Raw genomic sequence first — 18633 nt, forward strand, 5'->3', positions numbered from 1 at the left:
GAGGCCAGAGACCCTCAGAGCACAATCAGCATGGCTTCTGCTCCCCTAGAAAGCAAGCAGTAGCATGAAATAGATGTCATCTCTTCACGTGTTTCTACATCGTATGTCCTCCAGAAATAAGCTTTTGGAAGAGTCGTGAATATTTTGATAGTAGTAGAAGAAGGCCACCTGTATTAGTTAAGAGTTCACCAGAGAAACAGAACCAACAGGATGCATAGATACATAGAAAGAGATTTGTTATAAGGAATTGTCTCATGCAATTATGGAGGCGGAGACGTCCCAAGAGATGTAGTTGAGAATTTGGAGACTCAGGAGGACTAATGGTATAGTTCTAATACAAATGCTGGCAGGCTTGAGATCCAATAAGAGCTGATGTTTCAGTTTGAGTCTGAAGGTGCGCAAAGACCAATATCCCAGTTCAACAGTCAAGCTGGAGGTGTTCCTTCTTACTGTCAGGAAGATCAGCCTTATTGTTCTAGTCAAGCCTTCACCTGATTGGATGAGGCCCACCTATATTAGGGAGGGCAATCTGCTTTACTCGGTCTACCAATTCAAATGTTAATTTTATCCAAAAATATCCTCACAGACACACCCAGAATAATATTTGACCAATACCTGGGCACCCTTTGGTCCGGTCAAGTTGACAAATAAAATTAACTGTCACACCACCTCTCAGTATTGTAAGGCTTAATTATAAAGCATCCAGGGACATTCCGCCAACCTGATTACTAAATTGACAGCTCACCAAGACTCATGATTTTTTTGAAATCTTACAATACTGTAGACATTCTAGACAATATGTTCTGGTGGTTAAGTGAATATGCTAGAAATCCAGTATGCTTGGCCTTGAATCCCAGCCCTGCCTCTTAAGAACTGTGTAACGTTGATCATCTAACTTAAATTCTCTATGCCCTTTTTTCTGTATTTGTAAAATGTAGATAATAATAATACCTAACTCTTGGTTGTTCTGAAGGTTAAATCAGTTCATACACATCAGTTAACATACAGATACAGGTAGGTGATGGGGACATAGAATGTACGCAATAAAAATTCCTGTAGCAGCGTACTGTACATTGTAAAATGCAGTTTCAGCCTTGGCTCAATGTTTCTTAAGCATTGGTACTTTCTGAGGAAGGAGTCCTTCTCAAGAGCAGTTAACACTGAATGTGCTCAATTAGCATACACTTTGGATAGACGAAAACCAAAACTCCAAAGCCTTCACTGGCTTAAGAACGACACCAGATTTAGAAAATGAGTTAGAGAAGATGAAATAGAAAGTAGCACATTTATAGAATATGCACAAGCAGTGGAGTGTTTGATTCACTTCACTACTTCTGTTCAATTTCGTTTGTTACAGTCAGAGAAACTGTCCATATTTTAAATGGATCTTTGGCATCTGAACATTAAAAACATTTGCAAACAAACCAACAGTGGGTGGGGGTGGAGAAATGCTAATTGATGCTCATTGTCGGGGTTTTGAGTCGTCAGGAGTTACAAGTGGACCCATTAGGGCTGGGACTGTCTGGGGTTGAAGGTGTTCACCTGGCTGATGGAAAGGCAACCTTGGGTAAGTCACTTGGACTCAGGGCTCTTGAGCCAGATGACAAAGCAACCAAAATGTGCAGCTAGTCTTTTCTAGGTGTGCCATTTCTGATTTGTCCTAACAAGCACACCATTCACTAAGTGATTTCATATCTGTTTAGATAAGTTTGTTCACATAACATGAAATGTATTTTCAGGGTGATGTGTGAGGAAATGCTGTGGTTCTTTGAACGTAATCCCGTGAGTGCTTCAGTGTCCTTTCGGGGGGTATCTACTTGCAGATTATGTGTCTTCAGGGCACCCACTGCTGCTGACTACGGTTCAGAAGCTTTGGTGTGTCCCTTAGTAGTTTGTACAACCATCTTATGCTAACAGCTCTTCGGTAATGCAATGTGAGGTCAATAACAATTTTTTTCTTCTTTTTTGATGGCATATAAAGTATATCCATATTACTGCATACTTGCATTCCACCAATAACACTATTCTGTCTTGAGAAGGAATTCTTCAGATTTTCAAGTTCTGATGTCTGAAATTAGTCTGGCAATGAAAGTATATTCAGACTCAGCTCTTTGAAGCCAGCTGTATTAGTCCATTTGATTATTTCCTTGGGAAAGTTCTCCCTCTAAGTAAAAAAGGATTGCCCTGCCCGTTTATCAAGTGATTAAAGATAGTTGAGGATTAAGTCTGAATGGAGTGATTACTGCTTTCAAAAACCCAAATAATGGAAAGTATGTTGTTATTATTGTTATTGCTTGAACTCTCCCATGCTTGCGTGGTTGTGAATTTCCTCCTCCCATCTTCTTCCTAACTTGTAAATCTGTGTATAAATTTCTATGCGTTTATAATACTTACATGAATTCTAGATCTTTGAAAACTTCAGTGAGGAAAGTTTAATCATCGAGCCCATATATTTTTATTATTATTCACTGTTATCACCATTCTTAGCCATGGATGTAGTGGCACGTGCTCTTTCAAATATTATTGTCAAGTTAAAAATTTTAATCATACGACTGTTGTGATGAAGCCAGTTTTAGTGTATTATGAAAACTCTGTGCTCTTTCATTTTTGAGAGCTAAACTCAGAATGCATTGAGCTGTGCCTTAGTCTATTTTCCATTATCCTTCCTTTTTTTTTCAGAAATCATGCCATTCATTTAATACTTCATTACAACCGAACTGCAATATGTATACATGGTACGCAAAATGAGCCATTTTGTTTTAAAACAGATTGCAGATGAAAGGAAACCATTCATTTCTTGCTTGCTTGCTGTAATTACGAGAGTACTAATTACTCTGAATCACTGACATCCAGGGTCAGGAAGGATGACAACAGAAACATCAAAGCTGTGGCTTACTTGCTATGACAGATTTTCCGTATTCCCAGCCACAGTATTTTTTTTTTTATGGCTACTGTTTTCCAATTTGATGGTGAAAAAAAAACAAAGCAAAACAAAAAACAGAAAAAAAAAACCAACATACCAAACCTGCACACAGTCAAGATTGCTGAATGTTTACTATTATTTCATTCGCAGTTTGACGGTGAGAACATGTACATGAGCATGACAGAGCCGAGCCAGGACTATGTGCCAGCCAGCCAGGTGGGTTAATTAATCTTCTCTGCCTTGTTTCAAATTGTAATTAAACAAATTCAAAGAGTTGCATTGCAAATGAGTAGCACTATCAGTAACTGCTGCAATCAGGAATAATCATAATTTATAAACAAAGCATTTAAGCCTTGTTTCCAGTTAATGAGATAGAGCTGATAAAACACCAGAGTTGGCATTTGCTGAAAGATACTACCTTGTTTCCCCTCCAGAACAGCAAGCAGCTGTTTTGCCAGCACGCTCTTTCCTAAACAGTTGTTTTACCTTTAGGAAATAAAGTCTTTACAGGTGCAGGGTATTTGTGCTTCTGACTAGAGACAAGTTAATCATTTTAAGCCTCACATGTCACAAATAGCTTTAATTATCAACTGTTGGGGCAGTTTTCAATAAAATGTTATATTTGTAACCAAAATCGCTGTGTGGCTGCTTTCAGAATCTACTGGGTGGGTAGCTTACAAGCCCAAATGCATGATATGATTGAAACCTTTCAAGGGCACGTTTGTATCCATTTCACTGGGAATGGTTGACAAGGTATTTAATCATGAGAGGTGATAACAGAAGTCCAATGAAAATGTAAATGGTTACATTTATAAAAGTAAATGCTTGGCTATTTATTTTTAGATACTTAAGACCAGGCCCTTTCATCCAGCGAGGGCATTTAAAGAAAAATTATATCTGCCCTAGGGTGCCAGTATAACATAATATGTAAGAACATTGTAAGTAAAAATAAATGAATGAATGAAAGTGACGGTGAGTTCATAGGAGCACTATCCGGACGTGAACATATTTTTTTCTAGAAGGGTATAAAACCATGGTAGCTTGGAGTTTCATGTAACAGTAAGTATGGTGGAAATTCTAACATAGTGCTATAATTTTCGGTGCCTACATATCCTCCCAAATAGATTTGATAGCTGGGACGTGTCCGGGGACAGGGGGGATTATAAAACCTCTATGTTCTTCACGGTGGTTGTCAGTGAATTAAATCGAATGTATATGTTAGGGGTGCACTTTCTAGGGCTTTGAAATTTCTCTAAGAACAAACTGTCTTGTGCTTAACTCAAAACAGAGGCAGGCTTGCCTCTCCATGAACTTTGCATTTGGAAGTCATGACCACTGCCTTCTCTGGCAGACATTCTAGAAACCACACTATATTGTTCAGAGGAGGTCATCGTTAAGTTCAAAGATCCGGACTACATTTCCTTCCATTCAAATTGAGTTGATCACGCACAGAATACCTTTGGAAGGCCAAGCTTTGCATTTAGAATTCTTACTGAACGCAATTCATTCAGCTAAGTAGCCTCCCAGATCCATAGGTGGTTCTGAATAGGACTGTTTGATTAAAAAATGAAAAATGTTACTATTAATTTTCTTCTAACCATCAATCCCAAAACTGTACTGACAAGTTTAGTATTACTATTAGATTAGAGCAGCCCGGTATCATCTCTTTGGTGCCTTTAGGGTTTTGAAGTGTAAGGGGCTAATTGAATTTGTTTGAAACAGTAGAAACACAAACTCAATAAATGATTGCTGTTATAAAGCAGCTGCTCCCTTTCAGAGAATCATTATGTCCGTCTTAAAGACTTTTGGATAAAGGATTAGAAATTCAAAGCATATATATTATAACAGCTTGGCTCCCCAGATTTTTAAATTCAAGTACAACGGATAATATCAAGTATTAAATTCAAGTATAACTGACTGAAATCAAACAACTAACATTATTTTTCTTAATATTTCAGTCAGGAGTTACTAAAAATGTTTTAAATACCAGTGATAATTTGTGAAAAAGTAAAGAACTCCAAATACTTTGTCTTTGTAAAAAGATATGGCAGGTTTGTGTGCCAGAATCAAACTATTTTTTAACAATGTAGCATATATTAAAATGTTTTTAGAATGTGCTATTTTAAAAAATTAGACTAATGTAAGATAATATATATTCTAGGGGGAAATAAACCACAAATTACATAAGTTGAATGGCCTTAGCTAAATTTCACACTTCACATTCCTTTTGTTTACTGTAATACAATGTGTTCAAGAATTCATTACCTGGTATTCTTTTAGGGAATTTTAATCAATTTACCCCTTTCAGCAACCATAAATAAGATTTTAGTCATCCTGCAGGGAAAAAAAAGTGTTGTTCCTTTTCCGACATAACATCAAACATCTGCATAGTTTAGTAATCCAAGACAACTTGCCTCATAGCATCACTCAACAATTATAATTCCTGTTCAATTTTCAAATCAGTACATGCTTTGGGACTTATAGACTAAGTTGCTAAGTAGGAACATATGGTGTACTACTGCTCCTGTGATGTTGCTGCAAGCAAATAGCATAATTCTAAACTTGAAATGATTTTTATAGAAAGCCAGTGCTGGAATGGCTCCAGAAATGGAAGTACACTGTAAAAATTAATGATATTCTTTTAGACAGTCCCAAAGGGCTCTTTGGCGCTATCTATTGCATGCATTCTAGACCTCTTAAGTGGGTGTATACAAATCCTTAAAAATTTTTTGCATATAATTTTATAATTGATAGGCAGCTTTTAAATTGAATATACCACTCCATAATAAGCCTGACAACTATGTAATAAAAACCCGTGACATTTCCACTTCTCTCTGGCTCCACTCTTGGAATAATGGCTATTTTCTCCTATAATAAGTGAAGTGTGCTGGTCACTCAGTACTTTAAAAACCACTTAAATTTTTTTTACTCTGGATAGAATTTGAACCATGCCATGCACGATTTCTTTGTGTGTTTCCAAACCCTGGCTAAGGGGACCCATGTTGCTTGATACGTCATAGAATCACAGGTTCCCTCCTGCATAGATTGTGGGAAAGTCTTGAGTGGGCTAATAAAAGAAAAGCCAGGCTGAGGAGTGGCCAACAGCCCATCATAAACTCACTCCTTTCTCATTCTTAACCTGTCATGTTTGATTGACCAGTGTGCCAGAGTACACAACAATAAGGCAGAGAGGACTGGTCTTTCCACCCGAGCCCAGACCCTTCTCCACAATCTCCCAGGCCCACTCACATTCACATGGCGAAAGGGATAAATTGATTAAAACTCAGTCCCCTTTCTCCAGCCCCTAGAATTATAGTACCTTCCATAGTTCATTGTATGTGCTTGTACCCAGGTGTAAATGTGCACTTGAATTACACATATCAAAGGAAACAGAAGAGGAGTCTGCTTGTCTTGATCAGAACTTTCTATGGCATTAAGGTTATTTATTTATTTATTTATTTGTAGTTTTGAACATATACCACTATTTTTTTCTCATTCTTCTATGGCAGTTCCCAGGATATTGTTTTCCTCGGCTGCTTGTTCATTCCAAGCTTTCCACCCAAGCAGGCAACGTTTTTCACAGGTTCTCTGACATAGGAACTCTTCTCACGCATGCCTCACTTGGCGTTCTATGTGAAAATAGTTGAGAAGGACTGGTTTATATATATGTACACACATACATACACACACACAATAATCACATGGTAACATGGTAGGGGGATCAGAAGATTTTTCTGAATCAAGTCTTTGATACAGTCCTTGGTTACTTGACAACTGTATTTTCAATAAGTCAGTTCTTCCTTGACCTTAGCCTTTATCCCACTAACCCATTTCCTCCTGTTTGGTTTCCATCCCTACCCCCTCACTTCCTTCATTCCTCCCTCCCTTCCTCCATTCTGCTTACTTTCCTTTCTTCCTCCCTCTTTCCATGAACATTGTTTTAAGCATGAACTAATTTTTGTTGTTAATTCTGGGCATCATAATAAACTCTAAATATTAAATGATCTGAGATCCTATGTTAAATTGTTTTCAGGTTGTGGTCAGGTTTCTCTCTCTGCTTCTTTACTCTTCCGCCACCGAAATTGTCTCTAACCTGGGCCCTCAAATATCAAGATTAAAAAATAGCCATGATAAAATAAAGCAATAGTATTCTTTCCTAGAATCTTACAACTAAGCATTTGACATACATTTCGCAACATACATTTTGAATAAAAAATCTGAGAGCATTTATATATCTAAGGGCAGCTCTTTCATTTAGTTTCAGATTTGATTTTTAACTTCACTGAACACCTGCCCCTGACAAGCAGCTTAGACTCAACGTATCAATTCATCAAATCGAAATTCATCACCTCCAACCTACTCTTTCACCCCGTAAACTTCTCTTTTTCCTATACTGCCTATAGTCATATGAGTTAACACCACCTTCCCAGTCACCCAAGACATAGACATGGGGGCTCCCTTGTCACTCAGCCCTGAGTTAATCCCAGAGAGTGTTGATTCTACTTTTTTGTATAACTTTTGAATCTGTTTCCCCTTTTTCTTCTACATAATTACAGCCTGAGTTTTGGGCTCCACGGTTTCTCGTTCACGTGTCTCATCTCACTTCCACCTTTCCATTTCTCCTCTCACTATTGTTGTTCCTTACTTGCACACCTCCATGCCTCACTAGCTTGTGCAGGTCGGAGTTATTGAGGCAAACATTTTCTCCTCTGTGGCACGTATTTTCTCCTCTTAGAATTGGTACCCATTTCATTGTCTTGCCCAACTGACTGTTAGGACTTGTTTCTTTCTGGTTCTCCTGTGTCTAGAATTATGTGTATGCAACATTTTTTGTTGAGAGATGAGTAAGTGAATTAAAATATTTTGTGCATGTTTTCTGCCACAGTAATTCTTGGAGTCTTCTAACTTGCAGTGATTTTTCAATCCTGCATTGCAAACATTTAGCAAATCTGCCCCTACCTATTCCATCCTAGTAGCATCCCTCTGTCTGGTGTCAGCACCTCAACACATTAACAAAACGCACCAGCACTCCCACCTCCTTAGAGAATCATTTCAAGTACAGGACTCAAAGAATTAATGTGATAATAAACTAGATAATAATAGACAATTATTCTTATAATAATACTGTCGTGCTGTTTGTCATCAGCAGTACAGTGGCAGTGGAATCGAGAGTTCCTTTTTGTACAATAGTTTCTCAATTCTATTCGAATAATGATGTTTTGAGGTTTGCAAATATATCGATAATTATGTCTATATATATATATATTTTTTTTAAGATTTTTATTGGGGAATTGGGGGGATGGGAACAGCGCTGGGGAATTGGGGGAAGGGGAACAGACAAGTTGCTGTCGTTTTGTTCTTCAGTCTAGTTGTGGAGGATGTTGCTTCACTGGCCCAAGTTGGCACCATCATTGCGCTCTTCCCGGGTGAGGCAGATCAGTCGCCGGCTTCTGGACGGCCGCTCACTGCGGCTGCTGGCCTCTCACGCTGGCTGCTGGCTACACATGGTAGCCCATGGCAACCCACTGCCACAGGAGCTGCAGCCTATGCCATCGCCGGCAACTCACAGCAGCCCAGCTCCAGGTTGAGCTGTTGTTCAGCATCTTAGCTGTAGAGGGCAGTGTCACTGGCCCTCATATGTGGGATCCGAACTGGGGCCCTCTGGCGTCCCAAGCCAGCTCTTAACCATCGCACCACTCGGCCGGCCCATGTCTATATTTTTAATTATATATTTTCCTAATGAGAAAATTCTCTAGGTTAAAATGTAAATGAGATATAACAAAAGGGCCTAGGAAGTATATTTTGAAGAGCATTTTTGAGGAGAAAAATTCTTGACTACGGGCCATAAAATTTCTGTGATTGTGACATAAATTTGAACTATAATTAGACCAATTACTTTTAGATTGGTTCCTTTTGGCAAAAATTTCAGGAGTAAAGTCAACTTGACTTTTTGACCATTGACCCAATAAAATGGCAAAGCTGCCATGCTTTGAGTAATCTAGTTAGTCCAACAAAGTCTGGCATCTTAACAAGCTCAAACTAGTTACTCAAACCAGTCTTCAGTGTAACATTCAAACGATTACTCTGCACAGTCCCGGAGGTATTCATTACAGACAAAATTGCTCTTGTTGCCTTGCATACAAGCTGAGTTTTCAATGGGAAATGAAAGGATGCCTGGAAAAATAGGCCACCTAATTAAGTTAAACTACTCTAGCATTTGGCTTGACATCTTCATTACTCAAAATTAAAAAGATGCTTCACTTGAGCACACAAGTTACTATTGTTTATGTTGTTTTCTTCCTAAATTGGCTTCTTACATGGAAGTCTGTTTTTCAGAATTATATCTTGAAATAGCTCACATATTTCTTACAGTTTATAAAAATGTCTTAATAGCTGTATGGATGCTGAATACGGGCTCCATACAAATATATATCTTAGGATTCTTGATAGGCAAACACACATCAGTCTTTCTGTATATTTTCTTGATTATTTACATATTGATGTAGTTGAACGTTAGGTGATTATTTACCCTCCCAGTCTTTATTTATTATTATTATTATTATTATTATTATTATTATTATTTTAGTTGGGTATTGACTGTTAACTATAAATGATCATTTACATGAGAAATGTGAATTCCTAAAAAAAAAAAATTTAAGTAGACCATAAAATTTAAACTGAAATTCATTTGTCCAGTAGAAGTGTTTTATATCAACCTCTCTAACGGCACTATTTCAGGAATATTTTAAAACATAAACACATGCAGCGCACACCGTCTACAGAATGCCAGTTCCCACTCATTGACACTAATGAGGCTGCTGACAGGTTAAATGTTGTGTATCATATACATTTCCAAGCTGTGGGATTTGTGAATATAAGGCTCATTTTTTATTTCAGAAAATGAATGTTTGTTGCTGAGTATGCTCAAGAATTTTATTATAATTGTCTAATAGTATGCTTTTCAAGCACTGGGGAAACGAATTTCAGTGATAAAAATTATGAAAATATCTGAATGGAATAGCACTGGTGGTGAAAACAGATTCTCAAAGCATCAAGCTCCATTTGGGGGATCATTTGCTCCGTGGGCAACTATCAAGTGACACCAAGACCCTTAGGCGCTGGAAAGAGATGGCGTGGCCCTGGTACACAGCCTGACCAGTTCCAGTACATAGTTGCATTTCATACATTTTCAAAACAGCCCTTTGACTTGCACAAAATTGTATTTTGAAGATATTTTTACTTCAGCACGTGAACTTATGAAAAACTAAATGAACCTTCCTGTCAAAATTTGCAATGTATAACATACCAGATTTTTTTTCTGGCACTTATTATAATAAACCTGTCACTAAAAAATGTCTACAAAATGGATATGATATTTAAGTTAAGAGTAGTAATATGTTGAATGATGTCATCTGTCTCTGACAGCTCCATTTCCAAGACACTCAAAGTCTGTACTAAACAAATCCAAAAATTTTAATATGCCAATATATCAAGGAGAAGTGATTTTGCCCATTTTTAGCATAAGAACACTGAGGCCTTGAAAAGCTGAGGTTCTTTTCCTCCCAGCCATCTCTCTTCTAAGACCTCCTTCATATCCTCATCTGCCACCCTAAACCTTCAAGAAAGTGTCAAGTTTCCCTTTGCAGTTTCAGTTCCTCGCTTTTGGAGCAGATTTAGCTAGACTTCCCAGAAACACAAAGAGGGTTTCGGTTTAACCTTCATCTGTATCCGTATTATTTTTTTCTTTCTCCTGTGTTTTTTCTGATCTATGTTATTTCACAGTTTGGATGTAAAGATTTATTACTATAACCCTAATGGTTTGAAAGTAATTGGCTGTCTTGGAAAATGCCCTCCATATATTATTCCTTGTTGTTTATAAGTTATGATAATTGATCCTTTTGCTAGCAAAGTCAAACAAGTGACTTCTGAGTTCTAGCATCAAGTTCTACAAGTGGAATAGCCTGGTCTGAAGCTCACGAAGGCTCTGATGGTCATGGGTTCAGACCAATAATGAGGGCTTGCTTTCCTGTTTGCGACAAGGCCTCCCAGCATTTCAGGAGAAGGCCCTCCCTCAAGAAGACCTAGGCCTACTGTGAGTTGTTATTTTCTGAACTCACAAAGTGGAGTGGCCTTGAAGGGATGGGGGTTCAGTCAGGCAATAGGACTGTGGGCGTGGGGCAGGGCCTGCTGCCCTCTACAGAGGTTACCTGTAGGAGCAGCCTGGACTCGAGGACTGTGAGTACCCAGCTGTTTATTTCTTATGCTCTGACTTCAGTTGAACTTCTTGCTTGTCAACAGGATAGTGAGTTTTAGTAGGAAGGCTCTGCATCGCTGGAAGTTTAGGTTAGCACTCCCCTACCCATAATGTAAGCAATGAATTATATCCATAATAATAATAGTAACTATCAGTTGGCAGCTCCCTGTGTCTGACAAGGAACTAAGCAAAGGCTTTGCATACATTATCTCACTTAATCCTACAATAATTCAGCAAGGATGGAGAGGTAGAGTGATGGGCCAAACGTCAAAAATTATAAATATCAGAGCTAGGATTCTGGCCTAGGAGACCCTAACGCCCAAGTCTGGCTCCATCCTTTTTCAGCGAGGCTTCATTTTATTTTAGAACTTCAAGGTCAAATGTTGATGTACTAACCTCCATCCTTGTTAGTACTGAGATGACTGCAGTGTGTTTATGTGTGTAGTAGTTCTCTGAAACAGTAAGTTGAACCAAATGAAATTACAGACATTTGACTATCTTTTACCTACAAAAGCAGTACTTTTATATCTGTTCAAACACACACAGAAAAGCTGTACAAGGTGAAGCGTTTATTTGCTATTCTTGGCTTCTTTTATCCAGCGCAGTGAATCCTTCCTCCCCCTCTTTTCCAGCCTTTTCCACACCTTTGCCACCACTGCTGTCCCATTTCCTCTGTATTCTCACTACTTTTCTTGTCCCAGTCCAGAACTCTTCCCAGTCTTGGCACTGTTCTTCCCTCCTGCAGAAGGTAAACAAAGTACAGGAAGACGGCTCACCCTTCCCACCGCTCTCCCCGGGATCCCACTTCCGGGTAACTAACTGAAGGATGAGGGGGTTTATCTCCATCAAACTGAGGAAATTGTCTCCAATTGTTTTTTTTTCTTCCACGTCCCCATCTTCAGCTCTACTTCAGTGTAAGCTTTCTTTGTAGTCAAGACTTTAGGAAGTGAGACAATCCTCAAATATCTAGGGATCCACTTGTAGTCGTTCCCTGGTAAATGATCCAAAGAGTATGGTGAGTAGAAACAGGAGGCTCTCTTTGCATTTTCTGGCCCCCTTGATTGAGGGAGGAGCCAATTCAAGAGCCCAAGCCATCTGCTTAGCTCTTCTCCTCTGCTAATCTGGCATCTTTGTGAATAATGTGCGTTTACATACCCAACATTTATTTTACTGATTTCTACACAACAGGCGAAAATGAAAAGAATGGCCATAAACACATCTAGCATGTATTTTTATGTTTATATATAAAATATGTACATGTAAAAGTAGGCCATCACTGAATGTTCAGCTCTGTGCTGACTGCCTGCATATAATTTAGCAAATAAAACCTGACCATAAGCAAAAATCAATTTAACTCAGTTTGGGTTTTTTTAAAAGAAAATTTATTAAAGCTCAAAGGCCGTACATATTTTTAAATGTTATATTAAAACCAAATGCTTTTTATTCAATTATTAAATGAAAGAAAAATATTGTTATAAGGATGCTATGGGTTCCCCTCTGCCCAACTAGTTCTCTAAATACAAGCAAATCATTTAACCTCTTTGGGCCTCACTTCTCTCATTTGTAAAGTGGGGGCATAGTTTCTGAGTTCTTCTCTTGAGTGTGTGATTCCAGTTGAGTATAATTATAGAACTCTGGAGCATTATCTTAAGGAAAAATATACATGAGGTTGTTTATCACCGTGTGCTTTGTAACAGAGAAAAATAAAAAATACCCTAAATCTTTGGTAATAGAGAACCAATGGAATAAATTATAGAACATGCACACAACGATATAATATACAGCCATTTAGACAATAATGTAGATGATATTTATTGGCATGGAAAATCATTCATGATCCACTTTAAGTGACCAGATAATAATAATGTAGCTAACATTTACTGATTCCCTTATGATCCACTATATTACTCAAATTATTTACATTACCACATTTAATCCTGATGTGCCCTTAATGAATTGAATACTATTATCATCCCTATCGTACAGATTTGGGAACAGAGGCTTAGAGGAATTAAGTTACTACATCTACTAAGAGATGAGTTGAGATTTGCATGTAGCATTTCTAGCTCCAAAATCAGAGCTCTATGATCTGGATTTTGTTATTAAAAACAAAAACAGAAGCCCAAGGGCCGGCCGAGTGGCGTGTTGGTTAAGAACTGGCTTGGGACGCCAGAGGGCCCCCGGTTCGGATCCCACATAAGAGGGCCAGTGACACTGCCCTCTACAGCTAAGATGCTGAACAACAGCTCAACCTGGAGCTGGGATGCCATGAGTTGCCGGAGACAGTGTAGGCTGCAGCCCCTGCTGTAGTGGGTTGCCATGAGCTACTGTGTGTAGCCAGCAGCCACTGTGAGCGGCCAGCAGCCACAGTGAGCAGCCGTCCAGAGGCTGGTGACTGATCTGCCTCGCCCGGGAAGAGCACAATGATGGTGCCAACTTGGGGCAGTGAAGCAACGTCCTCCACAACTAGACTGAAGAACAAAACAACAGCAACTTGTCTTTTCCCCTTCCCTTGATTCCCCAATAAAATATTTTTAAAAAAAAAACACAAAAAAACAGAATCCCAAAACAAAATAGCAAATAGGGACTAAAAACATCTTGAAGGTACACATTTTAATATTGTGGTGTTTTTGGTTTTGTTTTGTTTCTGGATGGTTGAAGTAAGAATTTTTTAATGTATATTTTATTTTTTTCTTCTGGTTAACATGGATTATTTATAAAATGGAGCAAAAAAATGTAGCACTAAATCTCAGAAAATATGAACTCAATGTGAGAGTGGAAAACTAAAAAAAAGTATAAGCTGTACGTGTACATACAATTGTATACTAAGCAATTAAATGTAAGTGTTTTAATTATCCCTTTTAAACACTGAATATGGAATGATGACCTATTACCTGAAGAACATCCTTGGGCCCCCACCAGGGTTTCAGAAGCAGCTCCTATACTTCAGTCAGCTCTCCCTAATCATTCATGTGTGGGTTGTGGGGTGAGTAAATGATTGGTTTCCCAGAAGTTGTTTGTTTGTTTGTTTGTTAGCCAAAGGGGAGGCCCTTATGACAACTGCACACAACACTTGGTTTTAAAATGTCACCTAAAAATACAGCTTGGAGACTCGTGTAGGTCCCCAAACAATAGTCAGAGGAAACAAACTCTCTTCCCCATTGCAGTATCATTAATGAATTATGGCAGGAGAAATGCATAAATGTAAACATAGGACTTTTCTGGAAGTCCCTGGAGAGGTGATTCACAGAAGAGTGTTGGACTACCCTGCCCCACCCACCCTTCATATGAGAGTGCTTGGCTCACAGTCTTGGTACCCCTGAATCCTCAAAGCTTCAGCCTGTTAACCCCACCTCCAAGATCACCCAATCCTGGCCCTAGGAAGAGCCAATTTCAGGTATTCTCTGGGGTGGCCTCAAGTTCCCTGTTTTCTGGTGTCATTCAGGCTTTGCTCACAAGTTTTTTAGTTATGAAAAACCATCATCCAGTAAAAACCGGACCCAGTGGAGGTTTGCATTGGGCCCAGTACTCCAAAGTCCAAAGTTTGTTTTGATTGGTGGGACCAATCTTGCTATTTGAAGTTCTCTTTTTCTTTTTTTTTTTTTTTGAAATTTTTATTGGGGAACAGTGTGCTTTTTCAGGACTCATCAGCTCCACGTCAAGTAGTTATCTTCAATCTAGTTGTGGAGGGCACAGCTCTTTGGCCCATGTGGGAATCGAACCGGCAACCTTGGTGTTACGAGACTGTGCTCTAACCAACTGAGCTAACTGGCCACCTCTGAAGTTTTCTTAAAGATTGAAGACCTGACCTTGCTGTCGAACTTCCGTGCTACTTTGGCAGGACTTGCTCATTTGTCAGTTTTGTGGTCCTCCTTTGATCACTTATTGCATCTCGGCAAAAGTGTCTGATCTTCAGGCCCTGTTATCAGGGTAAATCTACTTATAACACTCTCTTCATCATCCCAGCTTCAGATAATTTCTCTTTCATTTACACACTGATATTACTAAGCCTGGCACTTTAAACATGATCTTTATTGAGAGCCTAAGTACTTATATGTCTTCTAATTCACTTCCTTTATAACAAATTGCTTCTTATAATTCTTTGTATCTCAAACCATACTTTGCAGGATGCCTTACACATAGTAGGTATACAAGAAATGCTTGTATGGCGAATGAGGTGCTCACTGCCTTTTGCTCAACACGGGTTACAAAAATTAATGAGCACAAATAAAATAAATGTACTTTCTACCAAAAATTGCATTTTTGATAACTGTTGCTTGAAAAATTAGTACATTGTGTGTTTTTAAATGAAGATGATTTATTGCTATTGTCTAACATGTGAAGAAAGACAAAAAAATTGTTTGCAGGATCATTGGCTTGAGCACATCAATGGCACTGTTGGACAATTCTTGCTGAGTGTTAAGATGATTTATGTAACGGACCGAAGCTTTCCACAGTAATACATTATAGTCTCAAGCTATCAGCCCTTGTTCATGCAGAGACAAAAGAATCTGAAAAATACCTACTTCTGAAGGTCTTCTCAAAAGAAATAAGAGATAATGTTGATGCTGTTTAAACTCTTTCAAGAGAAATCACCATTGCATGCAGTATCTTAACTTTTGAAAACATACAGAGGAAGTTTATTATTTTTCTAGTGAACTCCTCAGTTTACTTTGATTTCCATTTCGTTAGTTGAATCATACAATGACAATTTTCAATAATAAAAGATGAAACATGTTTAAACATTGGCATTTTTCTATCAAGAACTTTCAGGAATTATGTTACAGATTAAAAATTAAGGCATTCTGTATATGCTTGATGGCAATGCTATTTATTTATCTTTCAAATAAAGAGCTCTATGAGAAACATATTTTAGAATGTTATAACTACAGCCATATTTTTAGTGTATGCATGATTGCATGAAGCCATCACATAATTTAAAGATATGTACAAGATGATATTTTTTGAATTCTTCTGAGCTATGAGACTTCTTGTCACCGAAGATTGAGTGCTCTGTGTAATGATTGCAATATGTGGACAGCGACCCACAAATGCAAGGCCCCTCTGGTGGAGAAACTAGATTTTAAAAAGAGAAGAAGAGGCAAAGGCCAGAAGAGATTTCCCGTTGTTTGTTCCTGGTCAGCATATATTAACACTCTATCTAGACAGTATGAAAACATGAATTCTCTATAGTCCAAAGAAAAATCAGCCTAATTAACAACCCACTTCCAGATGTAATAACGTAGAATAAGAAGAAAAAAATAAGAACAAGCTGGAGCCAAAGGAAATGTGGGTTGCAGAAGAAGAAAATAATGTAAACAGGATACCCAGGTCATGGAATATGTAAAACAATAGGATTAAAAAGGAATGTGAGTGTGTAATTAAATGGACAGGGAATGAGATCTTCCAGAAATCAGGTGAGGAATTTGCTTTCCTTTTGCACTGAAATGGGGAGGCTGGGGAAGGTTGGACAAGCAGAAGCACAATGGCTGGGAAAACTTGCAAGCAGATCAAATCAAAACACATTGGAAGGGGCCGGCTGAGTGGCGCGTGGGTTAGGAGTTGGCTTGGGACGCCAGCTCTGAGCAGCAGGGCCCCGGTTCGGATCCCACATGAGGGCCAGTGACGCTGCGCCTTCTACAGCTAAGATGGCGAACAACAGCTCGACCTGGAGCTGGGCTGCCGTGAGTCACCAGCGATGGTGTAGGCTACAGTAGGCTACCATAAGCTACCGTGAGTGGCTGGCAGTCAGCATGAGCTGCCAAGAGCCTCAGTGAGCAGCCATCCAGTGACCGGCAACCGATCTGCCTCACCCCGGAAGAGCACAATGATAATACCAACATGGGCCAGTGAAGCGATGTCCTCCACAATTAGACTAAAGAACAACAGGACAGCAACTTGTCTGTTCCCCTTCCCCAATTCCCCAGTGCTTTTCCCCTACTCCAACTCCCCAATAAAAATCTTAAAAAACAAACAAACCAGATTGGAAGGATCTTCTGTTACTTTCCTAACCCTGTCTCTTGATTCTAGTCTGAAAAACTATTCATCTGACTAGCAATGTGACCTCCTTGCCAAGAGTCTCCAAGGGAAAAGAGCTTTCTATGGACACAAGACAGTAGGTTAGAAAGCATAGTTTTTGTACCAAACTTAGACACTGGAATTCTGGTTCACAGAGTCATTTGCCTTTTGCCTGGCTCGGTAGGAGTGGAGCTGTCAGGAACTGATTAGCCTGGGTTGCAGGTCTGCCAGAACAGTTCTCTGAACAAGAAGAGTTGTGGCACTTTGCACATGAAGTCATTATCATCTGAGCTCTTCAGCATCCTTTGCCTGTTCGCCATTTTCTGCTATTTTTTTCATTGTTTAATTTCAAAAATACAGTTCAATCCCTTTTTTTTTTTTAAGATTTTTTGGGGAATTGAGGGAAAGGGAACAGACAAGTTGCTGTCGTTTTGTTCTTCAGTCTAGTTGTGGAGGACGTTGCTTCACTGTCCCAAGTTGGCACCATCATTGCGCTCTTCCCAGGAGAGGCACATCAGTCGCTGGCTTCTGGATGGCCGCTCACGCTGGCTGCTGGCTACACACGGTAGCCCATGGCAACCCACTGCAGCAGGGACTGCAGCCTACGCCGTCACTGGCAACTCACAGCAGCCCAGCTCCAGGTTGAGCTGTTGTTCAGCATCTTAGCTGTAGAGGGCAGTGTCACTGGCCCTCATATGTGGGATCCGAACCAGGGCCCTCTGGCATCCCAAGCCAGTTCTTAACCATCGCGCCACTCGGCCGGCCCCAGTTCAATCCCTTTACAGGAGAAATTTTGTCTTAGCTATTTATGGGAAGCAATTTCATGAATACTATGTATGAATGGGGCTACACTATGCTTCAATATGAAGTCTGATCATCAGCAAATATACAGACATTCCTTTATAATGATGGCTCAATTCTCTCTCGTAATGTCCACAGTGGTTTGTTTTCTTGGATATGACCCAGTCCATGGCATGTATAAACCCCTTTAACAATAACCAAAGCAATGTTAAAGCTGCCATTTATCAAGAACTTTCTTTGGGGCAGACATAGTATTGGGCTTTTTACCTAGCTCATGTTTTTGTTTTCAGTGCTCATAGGAACCCTGTGAAGCAGGTTTTGAAACTGAGGCTCGCAAGCAGTAAGAAACTTGCCCCAGAATTCACCATAATAAGTGCTTCAAAAACCCTGGATGCAGCCCCTTTGTACTGGACGCCAGAGCCTCGATTCTTTCCAACATGCTCTGTGGCCATTCTTATCAGTCACGGAAGAGTCCTCCCAATCGGACCAACATCTATGTCCTTCCCATCAGAGAACGATGTAGCACTTTATCAGCTAAATTTGTAAATTCCAGTGGTCAGATTTTAAGAAAATTACTTGAAATAGTCACTGAATCTTTAGAACTATAAAACTCCTCTCTTGAGGATGATGATTCTGT

At 39.2% G+C, this 18633-nt stretch overlaps 1 protein-coding gene across 6 annotated transcripts in view; it reads left to right on the top strand.

Annotated features, from left to right (window-relative positions):
• Positions 1 to 18633, top strand: part of TOX (thymocyte selection associated high mobility group box) — a 302497-nt gene that overhangs the window by 154122 nt on the left and 129742 nt on the right. For 4 of the 6 annotated variants that reach the window (XM_019632152.1, XM_019632153.1, XM_019632158.1 and 1 more), the window contains one exon: positions 3074 to 3139. The exons of 1 other annotated variant lie outside the window; for it this stretch is intronic. In XM_019632152.1, coding sequence (XP_019487697.1) covers positions 3074 to 3139 — 66 coding nt within the window. Of the gene's footprint in view, positions 1 to 1528; positions 1568 to 3073; positions 3140 to 18633 lie in introns of those variants that run through there. One more of the 6 variants, XM_019632155.1, reaches the window with a different exon arrangement.

The sequence above is a fragment of the Hipposideros armiger genome, unplaced genomic scaffold, assembly GCF_001890085.2.
Source record: "Hipposideros armiger isolate ML-2016 unplaced genomic scaffold, ASM189008v1 scaffold_1087, whole genome shotgun sequence".
Lineage (NCBI taxonomy): Eukaryota > Metazoa > Chordata > Mammalia > Chiroptera > Hipposideridae > Hipposideros > Hipposideros armiger.